This window comes from Somniosus microcephalus, chromosome 10 (assembly GCF_052327205.1).
Source record: "Somniosus microcephalus isolate GS21.2 chromosome 10, FLI_Smic_1.0, whole genome shotgun sequence".
Lineage (NCBI taxonomy): Eukaryota > Metazoa > Chordata > Chondrichthyes > Squaliformes > Somniosidae > Somniosus > Somniosus microcephalus.
In genome coordinates, this window is record NC_140996.1 from 148893944 (window position 1) to 148911138 (window position 17195).

A 17195-nucleotide genomic window follows, 5' to 3' on the forward strand; every position below is an offset into this window, starting at 1 on the left:
GAGAGAGAGCGCGCTGAGGGCGACCGAGAGAGAGAGCGCGCTCTCTTCTCGGTCGCCCCTCACGCGCTCTCTCTCTCTCGGGCCTCCTCTCGGTCGCGCCCTCACTCTCTCGGTCGCGCGCCCTCACTCTCTCGTCGCGCGCCTCTCTCTCTCGGTCGCGCGCTCTCTCGTCGCGCGATCTCTCTCTCTCGGTCGCGCGCTCTTCTTGGTCGCTCGCTTTCTCTCGGTCGCCCTCGCGCGCGCTCTCTCTCTCGTCGCCCTCGCGCGCGCGCTTCTCCTCATCGGTCGCCCTCGCGCGCGCTCTCTCGGTCGCCCTCGCGCGCCTCGCTCTCTCTCGGTCGCCCTCTGCGCGCGCTCTCTCTCTCGGTCGCCCTCTGCGCGCGCTCTCTCTCTCGGTCGCCCTCGCGCGCGCTCTCTCTCGGTCCTCCTCGCGCGCTCTCTCTCTCGGTCCTCCTCGCGCGCCTCTCTCTCTCGATCCTCCTCGCGCGCTCTCTCTCTCGGTCCTCCTCGCGCGCTCGCTCTCTCGGTCCTCCTCGCGCGCGTGCTCTCTCGGTCCTCCTCGCTCGCGTGCTCTCTCGGTCCTCCTCGCGCGCGTGCTCTCTCGGTCCTCCTCGCGCGCGTGCCTCTCTCGGTCCTCCTCCGCGCGCGTGCTCTCTCGGTCCTCCTCGCGCGCTCTCTCTCTCGGTCGCCCTCGCGCGCTCTCTCTCTCGGTCGCCCTCACGCGCTCTCTCTCTCTCGGTCGCGCGCCCTCACTCTCTCGGTCGCGCGCCCTCACTCTCTCGGTCGCTGCGCGCTCTCTCGGTCGCGCGATCTCTCTCTCTCGGTCGCGCGCTCTCTCTCGGTAGCTCGCTTTCTCTCGGTCGCCCTCGCGCGCGCTCTCTCGGTCGCCCTCGCGCGCGCTCTCTCGGTCGCCCTCCGCGCGCGCTCTCTCTCTCGGTCGCCCTCGCGCGCTCTCTCTCTCTCTCGGTCGCCCTCGCGCGCGCGCTCCCTCTCTCTCGGTCGCCCTCCGCCGCGCGCGCTCTCTCTCTCGGTCGCCCTCGCTGCGCGCGCTCTCTCTCGGTCGTCCTCGCGCGCGCGCGCTCTCTCTCGGTCGCGCGCTCTCTCTTTCTCGGTCGCTCGCTCTCTCTCTCGGTCGCCCCTGCGCGCGCGCGCTCTCCCTCGGTCGCCCCTCGCGCTCTCTCTCTCAGTCGCCCTCGCGCGCACGCTCTCTCTCTCGCCCTTGCGCACGATCTCTCGGTCGCCCTCCCGCCCGCTCTCTCTCTCGGTCGCCCTCGCGCGCTCTCTCGCACTCGCGCTCTCTTCGGTCGCCCTCGCGCTCTCTCTCTCGGTCGCCCTCGCAGCGCGCGCTCTCTCTCTCGGTCGCCCTCGCGCGCGCGCTCTCGGTCGCCCTCACTCGCGCGCTCCCTCTCTCGTCGGTCGCCCTCGGGCGCGCGCTCCCTCTCTCTCGGTCGCCCTCGCGCAGCGCGCTCCCTCTCTCTCGGTCGCCCTCGCGCGCGCGCGCTCCCTCTCTCTCGGTCGCCCTCGCGCGCGCGCTCCCTCTCTCTCGGTCGCCCTCGCGCGCGCGCTCCCTCTCTCTCGGTCGCCCTCGCGGCGCGCGCTCTCTCTCTCGGTCGCCCCTCGCGCTGCGCGCGCTCTCTCTCGGCCCGTCCTCGCGCGCCGCGCTCCTCTCTCGGTCGCTCGCTCTCTCTCTCGGTTGCCCCGCCTGCGCGCGCGCTCTCTCTCTCTCTCGGTCGCGAGCTCTCTCCTCGGTCGCCCTCGCGCCGCGCTCTCTCGGTCGCCCTCGTGCGCTCGCTCTCTCTCTCTTCGGTCGCCCTCCGCGCGCGCTCTCTCTCTTGGTCGCCCTCGCGCGCGCTCTCTCTCGGTCCTCCTCGCGCGCTTTCTCTCTCGGTCCTCCTCGCGCGCGCTTCGCTCTCTCGGTCCTCCTCGCGCGCTCGCTCTCTCGGTCCTCCTCGGCGCGTGCTCTCTCGGTCCTCCTCGCGCGCGTGCTCTCTCGGTCCTCCTCGCGCGCGTGCTCTCTCGGTCCTCCTCGCGCGCTCTCTCTCTCGGTCGCCCTCGCGCGCTCTCTCTCTCGGTCGCCCTCGCGCGCTCTCTCTCTCTCGGTCCGCGCGCTCTCTCTCGGTCGCCCTCGCGCGCGCTCTCTCGGTCGCCCTCGTGCGCTCGCTCTCTCTCGGTCGCGCGCTCTCTCTTTCTCGGTCGCTGGCTCTCTCTCTCGGTCGCCCGCGCGCGCGCGCTCTCCTCGGTCGCCCTCGCGCTCTCTCTCTCAGTCGCCCTCGCCGCGCCTACGCTCTCTCTCTCGCCCCTTGCACCACGATCTCTCGGTCGCCCTCCCCGCCCGCTCTCTCTCTCGGTCGCCCTCGCCGCGCTCTCTCGCACTCGCGCTCTCTCTCTCGGTCGCCCCTCGCGCTCTCTCGGTCGCCCCTCGCGCGCGTGTTCTCTCTCGGTCGCCCTCGCGCGCAGCGCTCTCTCTCGGTCGCCCTCGTGCTCTCTCTCTCTCGGTCGCGCGCTCTCTTCTTTCTCGGTCGCTCGCTCTCTCTCTCGGTTGCCCGCAGCGCGCGCTCTCTCTCTTCGGTCGCGAGCTCTCTCTCGGTCGCCCTCGCGCGCGCTCTCTCGGTCGCCCTCGTGCGCTCGCTCTCTCTCTCTCGGTCGCCCTCGCGCGCGCTCTCTCTCTTGGTCGCCCTCACGCGCGCGCTCTCTCTCGGTCCTCCTCGCGCGCTCTCTCTCTCGGTCCTCCTCGCGCGCTCTCTCTCTCGATCCTCCTCGCGCGCTCTCTCTCTCGGTCCTCCTCGCGCGCTCTCTCTCTCGGTCCTCCTCGCGCGCTCGCTCTCTCGGTCCTCCTCGCGCGCGTGCTCTCTCGGTCTCCTCGCGCGCGTGCTCTCTCGGTCCTCCTCGCGCGCTCTCTCTCTCGGATCGCCCTCGCGCGCTCTCTCTCTCGGTCGCCCTCGCGCGCTCTCTCTCTCTCGGCTCGCGCGCTCTCTCTCGGTCGCGCGCCCTCACTCTCTCGGTCGCGCGCCCTCACTCTCTCGGTCGCGCGCCGCTCTCTCTCTCGGTCGCGCGATCTCTCTCTCTCAGGTCGCGCGATCTCTCTCTCTCGGTCGCTACGCTCTCTCTCGGTCGCTCGCTTTCTCTCGGTCGCCCTCGCGCGCGCTCTCTCTCTCGGTCGCCCTCGCGCGCGCTCTCTCTCTCGGTCGCCCTCGCGCACGCTCTCTCGGTCGCCCTCGCGCGCTCTCTCTCTCGGTCGCCCTCGCTGCGCGCTCTCTCGGTCGCCCTCAGCGCGCAGCGCTCCCTCTCTCTCGGTCGCCCTCGCGCCGCGCGCACTCTCTCTCGGTCGCCCTCGCCGCGGCAGCGCTCTCTCTCTCGGTCGTCCTCGCGCGCGCGCTCCCTCTCGATCGCGCGCTCTCTCTTTCTCGGTCGCTCGCTCTCTCCGGTCGCCCCGCGGCAGCAGCGTCTCCCTCGGTCGCCCTCGCGCTCTCAATCTCAGTCGCCCTCAGCGCGGCACGCCTCTCTCTCTCCGCCCTTGCGCACGATCTCTCGGTCGCCCTCCCGCCTGCTCTCTCTCTCGGTCGCCCTCGCCGCGCTCTCTCGCACTCATCTCTCTCGGTCGCCCTCGCGCTCTCTCGCGCGCGTGTTCTCTCTCGGTCGCCCTCAGCGCGCAGCGCGCTCTCTCTCGGTCGCCCTCGTGCTCTCTCTCGGTCGCGCGCTCTCTCTTTCTCGGTCGCCTCGCTCTCTCTCTCGGTTGCCCGCGCGCGCGCGCGCTCTCTCTCTCTCGGTCGCGAGCTCTCTCGGTCGCCCTCGCGCGCGCTCTCTCGGTCGCCCTCGCGCGCTCGCTCTCTCTCTCTCGGTCGCCCTCGCGCGCGCTCTCTCTCGGTTCCTACTCGCGCGCTCCCCACTCTCGGCTCCTCCTCGCGCGCTCTCTCGATCCTCCTCGCGCGCTCTCTCTCTCGGTCCTCCTCGCGCGCTCGGCTCTCTCGGTCCTCCTCGCGCGCTCTCTCTCTCGGTCCTCCTCGCGCGCTCTCTCTCTCGGTCCTCCTCGCACGCTCTCTCTCTCGGTCCTCCTCGCCGCGCTCGCTCTCTCGGTCCTCCTCGCGCGCTCGCTCTCTCGGTCCTCCTCGCGCGCAGTGCTCTCTCGGTCCTCCTCGCGCGCGGTGCTCTCTCGGTCCTCCTCGCGCACGTGCTCTCTCTCTCGGTCGCCCTCGCGCGCGCGCGCAGCTTTCTCTCTCAGTCGCCCTCGCGCGCTCTCTCTCTCTCGGTCGCCCTCGCGCGCGCCCTCTCTCGGTCGCCCTCGCGCGCGCGCTCTCTCTCGGTCGCCCTCGCGCGCGCGCTCTCTCTCGGTCGCCCTCGCGCTCTCTCTCGGTCGCCCTCGGCGCGCAGCGCTCTCTCTCGGTCGCCCTCGCGCTCTCTCTCGGTCGCCCGCCTGCGCGCGCTCTCCCTCGGTCGCCCTCGCGCTCTCTCTCAGTCGCCCTCGCGCGCACGCTCTCTCTCTCGCCCTTGCGCACGATCTCTCGGTCGCCCTCCCGCCCGCTCTCTCTCTCTCGGTCGCCCTCGCTCGCACTCGCGCTCTCTCTCTCGGTCGCCCTCGCGCGCGTGTTCTCTCTCGGTCGCCCTCGCGCCGCGCGCTCTCTCTCGGTCGCCCTCGTGCTCTCTCTCTCTCGGTCGCGTGGCTCTCTCTTTCTCGGTCGCTCGCTCACTCTCTCTCGGTTGCCCGCTGCGCGCGCTCTCTCTCTCTCTCGGTCGCCCCTCGCGCGCGCTCTCTCGGTCGCCCCTCGCGCGCTTCGCTCTCTCTCGGTCGCCCTCGCGCGCGCTCTCTCTCTCGGTCGCCCTCGCGCGCGCTCTCTTCTCGGTCCTCCTCGCGCGCTCTCTCTCGGTCCTCCTCGCGCGCGCTCTCTCTCGGTCCTCCTCGCGCGCTCTCTCTCTCGGTCCTCCTCGCGCGCTCTCTCTCTCGATCCTCCTCGCGCCGCTCTCTCTCTCGGTCCTCCTCGCGCGCTCGCTCTCTCGGTCCTCCTCGCGCGCTCTCTCTCTCGGTCCTCCTCGCGCCGCTCGCTCTCTCGGTCCTCCTCGCGCGTGGTGCTCTCCTCGGTCCTCCTCGGCGCGCGTTGCTCTCTCGGTCCTCCTCGCGCGCAGTGCTCTCTCTCTCGGTCGCCCTCGCCCTCGCGCAGCGCTTTCTCTCTCAGTCGCCCTCGCGCGCTCTCTCTCTCTCTCTCTCTCGGTCGCCCTCGCGCGCGCTCTCCTCTCGGTCGCCCTCGCGCGCGCTCTCTCTCGGTCGCCCTCGCGCGCCGCGCTCTCTCTCGGTCGCCCTCCGCGCGCGCGTCTCTCTCTCTCGGTCGCCCTCGCGCGCAGCGCTCTCTCTCTCTCGGTCGCCCTCAGCGCGCGCGCTCTCTCTCGGTCGCCCTCAGCGCGCGCTCTCCCTCGGTCCTCCTCGCGCGCTCGCTCTCCTCGGTCCTCCCTCGGCGCGCGTGCTCATCTCGGTCCTCCTCGCGCGCGTGCTCTCTCTCTCGGTCGCCCTCGCGCGCGCGCGCTTTCTCTCTCAGTCGCGCGCTCTCTCTCGGTCGCTCGCTTTCTCTCGGTCGCCCTCGCGCGCGCTCTCTCTCTCGGTCGCCCTCGCGCGCGCTCTCATCTCTCGGTCGCCCTCGCGCGCGCTCTCTCTCTCGGTCGCCCTCGCGCGCTCTCTCTCTCTCTCGGTCCGCCCTCGCGCGCGCTCTCTCTCTCGGTCGCCCTCGCGCGCGCTCTCTCGGTCGCCCTCGCGCGCGCTCTCTCTCTCGGTCGCCCTCGCGCGCTCTCTCTCTCGGTCGCCCTCGCGCGCTCTCTCTCTCGGTCGCCCTCGCGCGCGCGCTCTCTCTCGGTCGCCCTCGCGCGCGCGCTCTCTCGGCCGCCGTTGCGCTCTCTCTCGGTCGCCCTCGCGCGGCGCTCTCTCTCGGTCGCCCTCGCGCGCGCGATCTCTCTCGGTCGCCCTCGCGCGCTCGCTCTTTCTCGGTCGCTCGCTCTCTCTCTCGGTCGCCCGCGGCGCGCGCTCTCTCTCTCGGTCGCCCTCGCGCGCTCTCTCGGTCGCTCGCTCTCTCACGGTCGCCCCCCGCCCGCGTTCTCTCTCTCGGTCGCCCTCGCACGCGCGTTCTCTCTCTCGGTCGCCCTCGCACGCGCTCTCTCGGTCGCCCTCGCGCTCTCTCTCTCGGTCGCCCTCGCGCTCTCTCTCGGTCGCCCTCGCGCGCTCTCTCTCTCTCAGTCGCCCTCGCGCGTGCTCTTACTCTCTCGGTCGCACTCGCTCGCGCGCGCGCTCTCTCTCTCGGTCGCCCTCGCGCGCGCGCTCTCTCTCAGTCGCCCTCTAGCGCGCCCACTCTCTCTCGCCCTCGCGCACGATCTCTCTCTCAGTCGCCCTCACGCACGATCTCTCTCTCGGTCGCCCTCGCGCCTGCTCTCTCTCTCGGTCGCCCTCGCGTGCGCGCTCTCTCTCGGTCGCCCTCAGCGCGCGTTCTCTCTCGGTCGCCCTCACGTTCTCTCTCTCGGTCGCCCTAGCGCGCTCTCTCGGTCGCCCTCGCGCGCGCTCTCTCTCTCGGTCGCCCTCGCGCGCGCACTCTCTCTCGGTCGCCCTCGCGCGCGCACTCTCTCTCGGTCGCCCTCGCGCGCGCTCTCTCTCTCGGTCGCCCTCGCAGCGCGCTCCTCTCTCTCGGTCGCCCTCCGCCGCGCGTTCTCTCGGTCGCCCTCGCAGCGCCGCTCTCTCTCCTCGGTCGCCCTCGCGCGCGCTCTCTCTCGGTCCTCCTCGCGCGCGCTCTCTCGGTCCTCCTCGCGCGCTCTCTCTCTCGGTCCTCCTCGCGCGCTCTCTCTCTCGGTCCTCCTCGCGCGCTCTCTCTCTCGGTCCTCCTCGCGCGCTCGCTCTCTCGGTCCTCCTCGCGCGCGTGCTCTCTCGGTCCTCCTCGCGCGCGCGCTCTCTCTCTCGGTCGCCCGCGCTCTCGGTCGCCCTCACTCGCGCGCTCCCTCTCTCTCGGTCGCCCTCGTGCGCTCGCTCTCGTCTCTCTCAGTCGCCCTCGCGCGCGCTCTCTCGGTCGCCCTCGCGCGCGCTCTCTCTCGGTCCTCCTCGCGCGCTCTCTCTCTCGGTCCTCCTCGCGCGCTCTCTCTCTCGGTCCTCCTCGCGCGCTCTCTCTCTCGGTCCTCCTCGCTCGCTCGCTCGCTCGCTCGGTCCTCCTCGCGCGCGTGCTCTCTCGGTCCTCCTCGCGCGCGTGCTCTCTCGGTCCTCCTCGCGCGCTCTCTCTCTCGGTCCTCCTCGCGCGCTCTCTCTCTCGGTCGCCCTCGCGCGCTCTCTCTCTCGGTCGCCCTCAGCGCGCGCTCTCTCTCTCGGTCGCGCGCTCTCTCTCGGTCGCGCGCCCTCACTCTCTCGGTCGCGCGCCCTCACTCTCTCGGTCGCGCGCGCTCTCTCTCTCGGTCGCCCTCGCGCGCGCTCTCTCTCGGTCGCCCTCGCGCGCGCTCTCTCTCGGTCCTCCTCGCGCGCTCTCTCTCTCGGTCCTCCTCGCGCGCTCTCTCTCTCGGTCCTCCTCGCGCGCTCTCTCTCTCGGTCCTCCTCGCGCGCTCTCTCTATCGGTCCTCCTCGCGCGCGTGCTCTCTCGGTCCTCCTCGCGCGCGTGCTCTCTCTCTCGGTCGCCCTCAGCGCGCGCGTGGTCTCTCTCTCGGTCGCCCTCGCGCGCGCTCTCTCTCGGTCGCCCTCTGCGCGCGCGCTCTGTCTCGGTCGCCCTCGCGCGCCGCGCTCTCTCGGTCGCCCTCGCGCGCGCGCGCTCTCTCTCTCTCGGTCGCCCTCGCGCGCGCGCTCTCTCTCGGTCGCCCCGCAGCGCGCGCGCTCATCCCTCGGTCGCCCTCGCGCTCTCTCTCTCAGTCGCCCTCGCGCGCACGCTCTCTCTCTCGCCCTTGCGCACGATCTCTCGGTCGCCCTCCCGCCCGCTCTCTCTCTCGGTCGCCCTCGCCGCGCTCTCTCGCACTCGCGCTCTCTCTTTCGGTCGCCCCTCAGCGCCTCTCTCTCTCTCTCGGTCGCCCTCGCGCGTGCGCTCTCTCTCTCGGTCGCCCGCGCTCTCGGTCGCCCTCCACTCGCGCGCTCTCTCTCTCTCGGTCGCCCTCGCGCGCGCGCGCTCCCTCTCTCTCTAGGTCGCCCTCAGCGCGCGCGCTCCCTCTCTCTCGGTCGCCCTCGCACGCGCGCTCCCTCTCTCGTCGCCCTCGCGCGCGCGCTCCCTCTCTCTCGGTCGCCCTCGCGCCGCGCGCTCCCTCTCTCTCGGTCACCCTCGCGCGCGCGCTCCTCTCTCTCGGTCGCCCTCGCGCGCGCGCTCTCTCTCGGTCGTCCTCGCCTCGGCGCGCTCTCTCTTTCTCGGTCGCTCGCTCTCTCTCTCTCGGTCGCCCGCGCGCGCGCGCTCTCCCTCGGTTGCCCTCGCGCTCTCTCAGTCGCCCTCGCGCGCACCGCTCTCTCTCTCGCCCTTGCGCACGATCTCTCGGTCGCCCTCGCGCGCGCTCTCTCTCTCGGTCGCCCTCAGCGCGCGCTCTCTCTCTCGGTCGCCCTCGCGCGCGCTCTCTCTCTCGGTCGCCCTCGCGCGCGCTCTCTCTCTCGGTCGCCCTCGCGCGCTCTCTCTCTCGGTCGCCCTCTGCGCGCGCTCTCTCTCTCGGTCGCCCTCGTGGCGCGCGCTCTCTCGGTCGCCCTCGCGCGCGCTCTCTCTCTCGGTCGCCCTCGCGCGCTCTCTCTCTCGGTCGCCCTCGCGCGCGCTCTCTCTCGGTCCTCCTCGCGCGCGTGCTCTCTCGGTCCTCCTCGCGCGCGTGCTCTCTTGGTCCTCCTCGCGCGCTGTGCGCTCTCTCTCGGTCGCCCTCGCTCGCGCTGCGCTTTCTCTCTCAGTCGCCCTCGCGCGCTCTCTCTCTCTCGGTCGCCCTCGCGCGCGGCTCTCTCTCGGTCGCCCTCGAGCGCTGCGCGCTCTGTCTCGGTCGCCCCACGCGCGCGCGCTCTGTCTCGGTCGCCCTCGCGCGCACGCTCTCTCGGTCGCCCCTCGCGCGCGCGCGCTCTCTCTCGGTCGCCCTCGCGCTCTCTCTCTCTCGGTCGCGCGCTCTCTCTTTCTCGGTCGCTCGCTCTCTCTCTCGGTCGCCCGCAAGCGCGCGCTCTCCCTCGGTCGCCTCGCGCTCTCTCTCTCAGTCGCCCTCGCGCGCACGCTCTCTCTCTCGCCCTTGCGCACGATCTCTCGGTCGCCCTCCCGCCCGCTCTCTCCCTCGGTTGCCCTCGCGCGCTCTCTCGCATCGCGCTCTCTCTCTCGGTCGCCCTCGCTCGCGCTCTCTCGGTCGCCCTCGCGCGCTCGCTCTCTCTCTCTCGGTCGCGCCCTCGCGCGCGCTCTCTCTCTCGGTCGCCCTCGCGCGCGCTCTCTCTCGGTCCCTCCTCGCGCGCGCTCCTCTCTCGGTCCTCCTCGCGCGCGCTCTCTCTCGGTCCTCCTCGCGCGCTCTCTCTCTCGGTCCTCCTCGCGCGCTCTCTCTCTCGGTCCTCCTCGCGCGCTCTCTCTCTCGGTCCTCCTCGCGCGCTCTCTCTCTCGGTCCTCCTCGCGCGCTCGCTCTCTCGGTCCTCCTCGCGCGCGTGCTCTCCTCGGTCCTCCTCGGCGCGCGTGCTCTCTCGGTCCTCTCGCGCGCGTGCTCTCTCGGTCCTCCTCGCGCGCGTGCTCTCTCGGTCCTCCTCGCGCGCGTGCTCTCTCGGTCCTCCTCGCGCGCATGCTCTCTCGGTCCTCCTCGCGCGCTCTCTCTCTCGGTCGCCCTCGCGCGCTCTCTCTCTCGGTCGCCCTCACGCGCTCTCTCTCTCTCGGTCGCGCGCTCTCTCGGTCGCGCGCCCTCACTCTCTCGGTCGCGCGCGCTCTCTCTCTCGGTCGCGCGATCTCTCTCTCTCGGTCGCGCGCTCTCTCTCGGTCGCTCGCTTTCTCTCGGTCGCCCTCGCGCGCTCTCTCTCTCTCGGTCGCCCTCGCGCGCGCTCTCTCTCTCGGTCGCCCTCGCGCGCTCTCTCTCTCTCTCGGTCGCCCTCAGCGCGCTCTCTCTCTCTCTCGGTCGCCCTCGCGCGCGCTCTCTCTCGGTCGCCCTCGCGCGCGCTCTCTCGGTCGCCCTCGCGCGCGCTATCTCTCTCGGTCGCCCTCGCGCGCGCTCTCTCTCGGTCCTCCTCGCGGCGCTCTCTCTCTCGGTCCTCCTCGCGCGCTCTCTCTCTCGGTCCTCCTCGCGCGCTCTCTCTCTCGGTCCTCCTCGCGCGCTCGCTCTCTCGGTCCTCCTCGCGCGCGTGCTCTCTCGGTCCTCCTCGCGCGCTGTGCTCTCTCTCTCGGTCGCCCCTCGCGCGCGCGCTCCCTCTCTCTCGGTCGCCCTCTGCGCGCAGCGCTCTCTCTCTCGGTCGCCCTCGCGCGCGCGCGCTCTCTCTCGGTCGTCCTCGCGCGCGCGCTCTCTCTCGGTCGCGCGCTCTCTCTTTCTCGGTCGCTCGCTCTCTCTCTCGGTCGCCCGCGCGCCGCGCTCTCCCTCGGTCGCCCTCGCGCTCTCTCTCTCAGTCGCCCTCGGCGCGCACGCTCTCTCTCTCGCCCTTGCGCACGATCTCTCGGTCGCCCTCCCGCCCGCTCTCTCTCTCGGTCGCCCTCGCGCGCTCTCCTCGCACTCTCTCTCTCGGTCGCCCTCGCGCTCTCTCGGTCGCCCTCGCGCGCGTGTTCTCTCTCGGTCGCCCTCGCGCGCGCGCGCTCTCTCTCGGTCGCCCTCGTGCTCTCTCTCTCTCGGTCGCGCGCTCTCTCTTTCTCGGTCGCTCGCTCTCTCTCTCGGTTGCCCGCAGCGCGCGCTCTCTCTCTCTCTCGGTCGCGAGCTCTCTCTCGGTCGCCCTCGCGCGCGCTCTCTCGGTCGCCCTCGCGCGCTCGCTCTCTCTCTCTCGGTCGCCCTCGCGCGCGCGCTCTCTCTCTCGGTCGCCCTCGCGCGCGCTCTCTCTCGGTCCTCCTCGCGCGCTCTCTCTCTCGGTCCTCCTCGCGCGCTCTCTCATCCTCGGTCCTCCTCGCGCGCTCTCTCTCTCGGTCCCTCCTCGCGCGCCTTCGGCTCTCTCGGTCCTCCTCGCGCGCGTGCTCTCTCGGTCCTCCTCGCGCGCGTGCTCTCTCGGTCCTCCTCGCAGCGCTCTCTCTCTCGGTCGCCCTCGCGCGCTCTCTCTCTCGGTCGCCCTCACGCGCTCTCTCTCTCTCGGTCGCGCGCTCTCTCTCGGTCGCGCGCCCTCACTCTCTCGGTCGCGCGCCCTCACTCTCTCGGTCGCGCGCCCTCACTCTCTCGGTCGCGCGCGCTCTCTCTCTCGGTCGCGCGCTCTCTCTCTCGGTCGCTCGCTTTCTCTCGGTCGCCCTCGCGCGCGCTCTCTCTCTCGGTCGCCCTCGCGCGCGCTCTCTCTCATCGGTCGCCCTCGCGCGCGCTCTCTCTCTCGGTCGCCCTCGCGCGCTCTCTCTCTCGGTCGCCCTCGCGCGCGCTCTCTCTCTCTCGGTCGCCCTCGCGCGCGCTCTCTCTCTCGGTCGCCCTCGCTGCGCGCTCTCTCTCTCGGTCGCCCTCGCGCGCTCTCTCTCTCGGTCGCCCTCGCGCGCGCGCTCTCTCGGCCGCCGTCGCGCTCTCTCTCGGTCGCCCTCGCGCGCGCTCTCTCTCGGTCGCCCTCGCGCGCGCGATCTCTCTCGGTCGCCCTCGCACGCTCGCTCTTTCTCGGTCGCATCGCTCTCTCTCTCGGTCGCCCGCGCGCGCGCTCTCTCTCTCGGTCGCCCTCGCGCGCTCTCTCGGTCGCTCGCTCTCTCACGGTCGCCCCCGCCCGCGTTCTCTCTCTCGGTCGCCCTCGCACGCGCGTTCTCTCTCTCGGTCGCCCTCGCACGCGCTCTCTCGGTCGCCCTCGCGCTCTCTCTCTCGGTCGCCCTCGCGCTCTCTCTCGGTCGCCCTCGCGCGCTCTCTCTCGGTCGCCCTCGCGCGTGCTCTTACTCTCTCGGTCGCCCTCGCTCGCGCGCGCGCTCTCTCTCTCGGTCGCCCTCGCGCGCGCGCTCTCTCTCAGTCGCCCTCGCGCGCCCACTCTCTCTCGCCCTCGCGCACGATCTCTCTCTCAGTCGCCCTCACGCACGATCTCTCTCTCGGTCGCCCTCGCGTGCGCGCTCTCTCTCGGTCGCCCTCGCGCGTTCTCTCTCGGTCGCCCTCACGTTCTCTCTCTCGGTCGCCCTAGCGCGCTCTCTCGGTCGCCCTCGCGCGCGCTCTCTCTCTCGGTCGCCCTCCGCGCGCGCTCTCTCTCTCGGTCGCCCTCGCGCGCGCTCTCTCTCTCGGTCGCCCTCTGCGCGCGCTCTCTCTCTCGGTCGCCCTCAGGCGCGCGCTCTCTCTCTCGGTCGCCCTCGCGCGCGCTCTCTCTCTCGGTCGCCCTCGCGCGCGCTCTCTCTCTCGGTCGCTCTCTCCCTCGGTCGCTCTCTCTCTCTCCCTCGGTTGCGCTCTCTCTCTCGGTCGCTCTCTCTCGGTCGCTCTCTCTCTCTCTCCATCGCTCGCTCTCTCTCTGTCGTTCGCTCTCTCTCGGTCGGTTGTGCTCTCCAGGTCCGCTCGCTCTCGCTCTCTCGTCGCTCGCCTCTCTCGGTCGCTCTCTCTCGGTTGCTCGGTCGCTTCGCTTTCTTTCGGTCGCTCTCTCTCTCTCGGTCGCTCTCTCAGTCACGCTCGCTCTCTCTCAGTCGCTCGCTCTCTCTTGTCGCTCGCTCTCTCTCTCTCGGGCCGCTCGCTCTCTCTCGGCCGCTCGCTCTCTCTCTCTCGGCCGCTCACTCGCGCTCTCTCTCTCGGCCGCTCGCTCTCTCTCGGCCGCTCGCTCTCTCTCTCGGCCGCTCGCTCTCTCTCTCTCGGCCGCTCGCTCTCTCTCTCTCGGCCGCTCGCTCTCTCTCTCTCGGGTCGCTCGCTCTCTCTCGGTCGCTCGCTTCGCTCTCTGTCGCTCGCTCTCTCGGTCCGCGCTCTCTCTCTCGCGGTCGCTCTCATCCGTGGTCGCTCTCTCTCTTCATCGGTTGCTCTCTCTCTTGGTCGCTAGCTCTCGCTCACGCTCTCTCGGTCGCGCTCTCTCTCGGTCGCTCTCTCTCTCTTGGTCGCTCGCTCTCTCTCCGGTCGATTTTTCTCGGTCGGTCGCTCGCTCTCTCAGTCGCTCGTTCTCTCTCCGGTCGCTTTTTCTCTCTCTCGGTCGCTCTCACTGTCGGTCGGTCGCTCTCTCTCTCCCTCCGTCGCGCTCTCTCTCTCCCTCGGTCGCGCTCTCTCTCTCCCTCGGTTGCTCGCTCTCTCTCGGTCGCTCGCTCTCTCTCTCTCGGCCGCTCTCTCTCGGCCGCTCGCGCTCTCTCTCTCGGTCGCTCTCTCCCTCGGTCGCTCTCTCTCCCTCGATCGCGCTCTCTCTCGGTCGCTCGCTCGCTCGCTCTCTCTCTGTCGGTCGCTCTCTCGGTCGCGCTCTCTCTGTCGCTCTCGCTCTCTCTCGGTCGCTCTCTCTCGGGCGCTCGCGCTCCCTCAGTCGCGCTCGCTCGCCCTCTTTCTCCCTCTCTCCGGTCGCTCGCATGCTCTCGCTCTCTCTCTCGGCCGCTCTCGCTCTCTTCTCTCGGTGTCGCTCTAGCTCGGTCGCTCTCGCTCTAGCTCGCTTGCTCTCACTCACTGTCTGTCTGTCTCCCGCTCGCGCGCTCTCACTATCCTCTTTCGCTGCCCACTCTCGCGCGCTCTCTCGGTCTCACTGCCTGCCGCGCGCTCTCTCTCTCTCTCTCACACTGTCTCCCGCTTTGTCTCTCCTTCTGTCTGTCTCCCGCTCTCATCTCTCTCTCTGTCTCCCGCTCTGTCTCCCACTCTCATCTCTCTCTTAGCTCTCCCCCGCTCCCCCTCTTTCTGCCTTGGTCTCGCTCTGCCCCTCTTTAGTACAATTTAAATTCCATTTGGAAGATGTGAATGGGTTATTTTTGTGAAAATGTGGCAATTCCATTAGTTGCAAAGTTAACTTTTTGTTAAAGATATCACTGTTACAGGACATGGCTTCATAGTTCCCTTTTGGGAAAATTAAAGTTAAAGTATAACTTCATTGTAATTTGGAAGAAATACAGTTTTGGTCCAACAATCGCACTGATTTTTGCAGTGGAGTGTAATGTACTAGTGTGGAGGAATTGCTGAGTCTGACTGTGAGGGAGCTGAACTTTCACTGCAGTACAATCCAGAGTGCTTTAGCGATCTTGCTGCTTTAAACGTATGCATGCATCAGTTCAGTTCCATCATGCTGTAGGGCTCAAATTCCAGCAAGACACTCCATCCAAGCGGAGTCAGCTTTCAAATGTTGAAATACATTCAAAAATAAGTAATTTAAATCGAATAATTTTAATAGTTTTTTTTGGAAGTGAGAGTATCTCTTAAGACGATCTTTCAAAATATTTCTTATCTTAGTATTGCGATGTGATAATGTTGCTCAATATATCATAGCTAGGAAGGTCAGTGTTTTGCAGTAATACCTTTAAAGGGGGAATTCAGAAATTTGAACTATGTTGTGTTTTGTTGCTACATTGGTCTTCTGGTAATAACTGCATGGAACATTCATAGTACTAAAATGTAATTTTTCTTGTAGCTTTTGTTCTGGATACAGAATATACCTTTTAGTACTTAAAGTGATTTACGGTATATTTTAATCCTTCAATTAAGTTTTCAAAGGACTCATTAATTATTACAGATTTTCATTTTATTGCTATGACATGCAAAACTCATGTAAATTGTCTTGAACAAGTTTCTGAATGATTGTCTAATTATGCTTACAAATTTAATTGCACCAAATCACGTAATTTGCATTGGAAATTAGGTGTAGCAATGAACTTCATTAGTCATTCAGTATTCCTAATTCACTGATATAAGATTGCAAGCAGTTGAACTTCTCTTTCACAGAGCTATGTTTTAGCGACGGAAATATTAGCTAGTCTTTTTAATTGATCATTCAATCTGAATGATTTGATTTACAGTATATTATAAATTTAAACTATTTAATATACAATCATGTGTCCCTTATTAAAACAGTGAATTGAAAGGCTGCATCTTTCTGCTGTTTGATGTAAAATGTTAACTAATTGTAAAATGTAAACTAATTTAACTTTGGAGACACTCAATTAAGCACAACCTCTAAACTGCTTTAGGATTTTTTTAAATTATTTCATGCACCAAGCATATGGTTCATAAATAAACAGCCAAGCAAATAAGTATGGTTGCTGGTGTGATTTTCCTGACCATTCTGTCTGATATTTTTGCAATATGCCAATATAATGAACACTAAGACTGTAGTACAGTTTCCTGATAAGACCTTGAGCTTGTTTGGTCTTACCCAAAAATGCCTTTTTTTCACAGTTTAAAATGTTGATGGTGTATTATATCTGCTTTTTAAATTATAAAGTAATTGCTTTTAAAAAAATCTGTCGAGTCCAGGGAGTCCCCATCTTGCTTGAAAGGAATATCTATATACACATGCTGCATCACCTCCCACAATAGGTAGCTCCAAAGCTATAAATTTCTTATCAAATGTGGCAGCTTTACTAAAATACTCTACACCTTATTAAAATTATGCATTGTTAAAATGTCCAGTAACCAAAGACGACACAAAGAGATAACCAGACAATAAAATGTTAAATTTCAGGTTAACAACCACTAACTAATCTAATCTATCAAATCTAATTTACATTAAATTATTGACTGTAGAGCCATTGCAACATTTTTTTTGATCACTAGATATTTTGATCAGGGTTGATTTTTAAAAATATCTTTCCTGCAACATTTTATTTGTATACAATATACAACTTTAGTTTGAAATTGGCACACATTTTGATGTTAAAACATGTTCATATGTGTGTACAATTCACTGCAAGTTTCTTTGTGGATTATTACATTCTTGGGCACAACATAGACATCTAGGCCTGGTTTATGTGTGGTAAGGATAGGCACATGTCAAATAAATCCAAATAACATGAGAAAGAACATTCTTAGAAGTTATATAATTGTGATCACTTAAAAATGCAAAATTAGTTACCATTTTAAAAGTAAATGGATCATGTATTTTGACATGGTTTTATTATATGCAAAAATTTAAATGCAGGGATATGCAAATTCTATTAACTAGGAATCATTCTTGGATGCATTCTGTATTTTGCTTTTTAATTCATTATAATTGAATGTTCCTATTCCAGACCCAGTCAGCAGGAAACACACTCCAGAAACATAAATCCTCTTCATCATTCACACCATTTATAGATCCCAGATTATTGCAAATATCCCCATCTAGTGGGACCACTATATCTTCTATGGGTAAGTAAGAAATCACAGTACAGTCATCATAATACAGATTTTGTTTTAATCTTTTGGTGACCGTAATTCATTTTTAAAAGAAAATGAAATTGTAACCATCTGCTGCGATACTCAGTCTTTGTTATGCATAATGTAGGATAAGACCTTGGATACACACCATTGTTCACCATTGACAAGTGAAAGGTATTTTTAAGCAGGCTTGGATATAAGGGACTGGACACACTAATAAGGATTATGAGGAGAGGAGAGGGCAGCGGGATTACTTTTAGACTGCTCTAGCTAAGAGGGGCAGCGGCACGGTGGGCTGACTGGGGTGCCTCCTGTGCTGTAAATGTATATGGTTTAGCTACTTTTCAATGACCATTGTATCTGCACATCATTTAGATGAATTTTCATCCCCATTCTTGCGTCCAAAGTGTACTGCTTGACATTTTTCTACATTGAACTGCATCTACAACTTATCTGCCGATCTGCTGGCTTATCCGTGTCCTCCTACAGTCTTCCACAGTCCTTGTCATAATTTGACATACCCGCAGTTGGGTGTCGGAGAATCACAGTATCTTGCAGTGCAAAAGAAGGCCATTCAGCCTGTCATGCCCATGCTGGCTCTTTGAAAGAGCTGTCCAATTTAGTCCCACTTCCCAGCTTTTTCCCCCATAACCCTGCAAATTAGTCCTCTTCAAGTGCATGTCCAATTGCCTTTTGAAAGTTGCTATGAGAACTGCTTCCAGATCTCAACAACCCTCTGTGAAAAAAATTCTCCTCATTTCCCCTCTAGTGCTTCTGCCAAATATTTTAAATCCTTTTGTTACCCGCCCACTTGCCAGAGGAAACAGTTGTTCCCTACTTGCTCTATCAAAACCCCACATAATCTGCTCTAGAGAACAATCCCAGCTTCTTTTAATCTCTCCATATAACTGAAG

General features: G+C 64.3%; 1 protein-coding gene across 1 annotated transcript in view; it reads left to right on the plus strand.

Annotated features, from left to right (window-relative positions):
- The window catches only part of LOC147111749 (mitogen-activated protein kinase kinase kinase kinase 4-like), a 536567-nt gene that overhangs the window by 469907 nt on the left and 49465 nt on the right, over positions 1–17195 (plus strand). Inside the window, 1 exon segment of the mRNA XM_085998951.1 lies at positions 16155–16272. Coding sequence (XP_085855077.1) covers positions 16155–16272 — 118 coding nt within the window.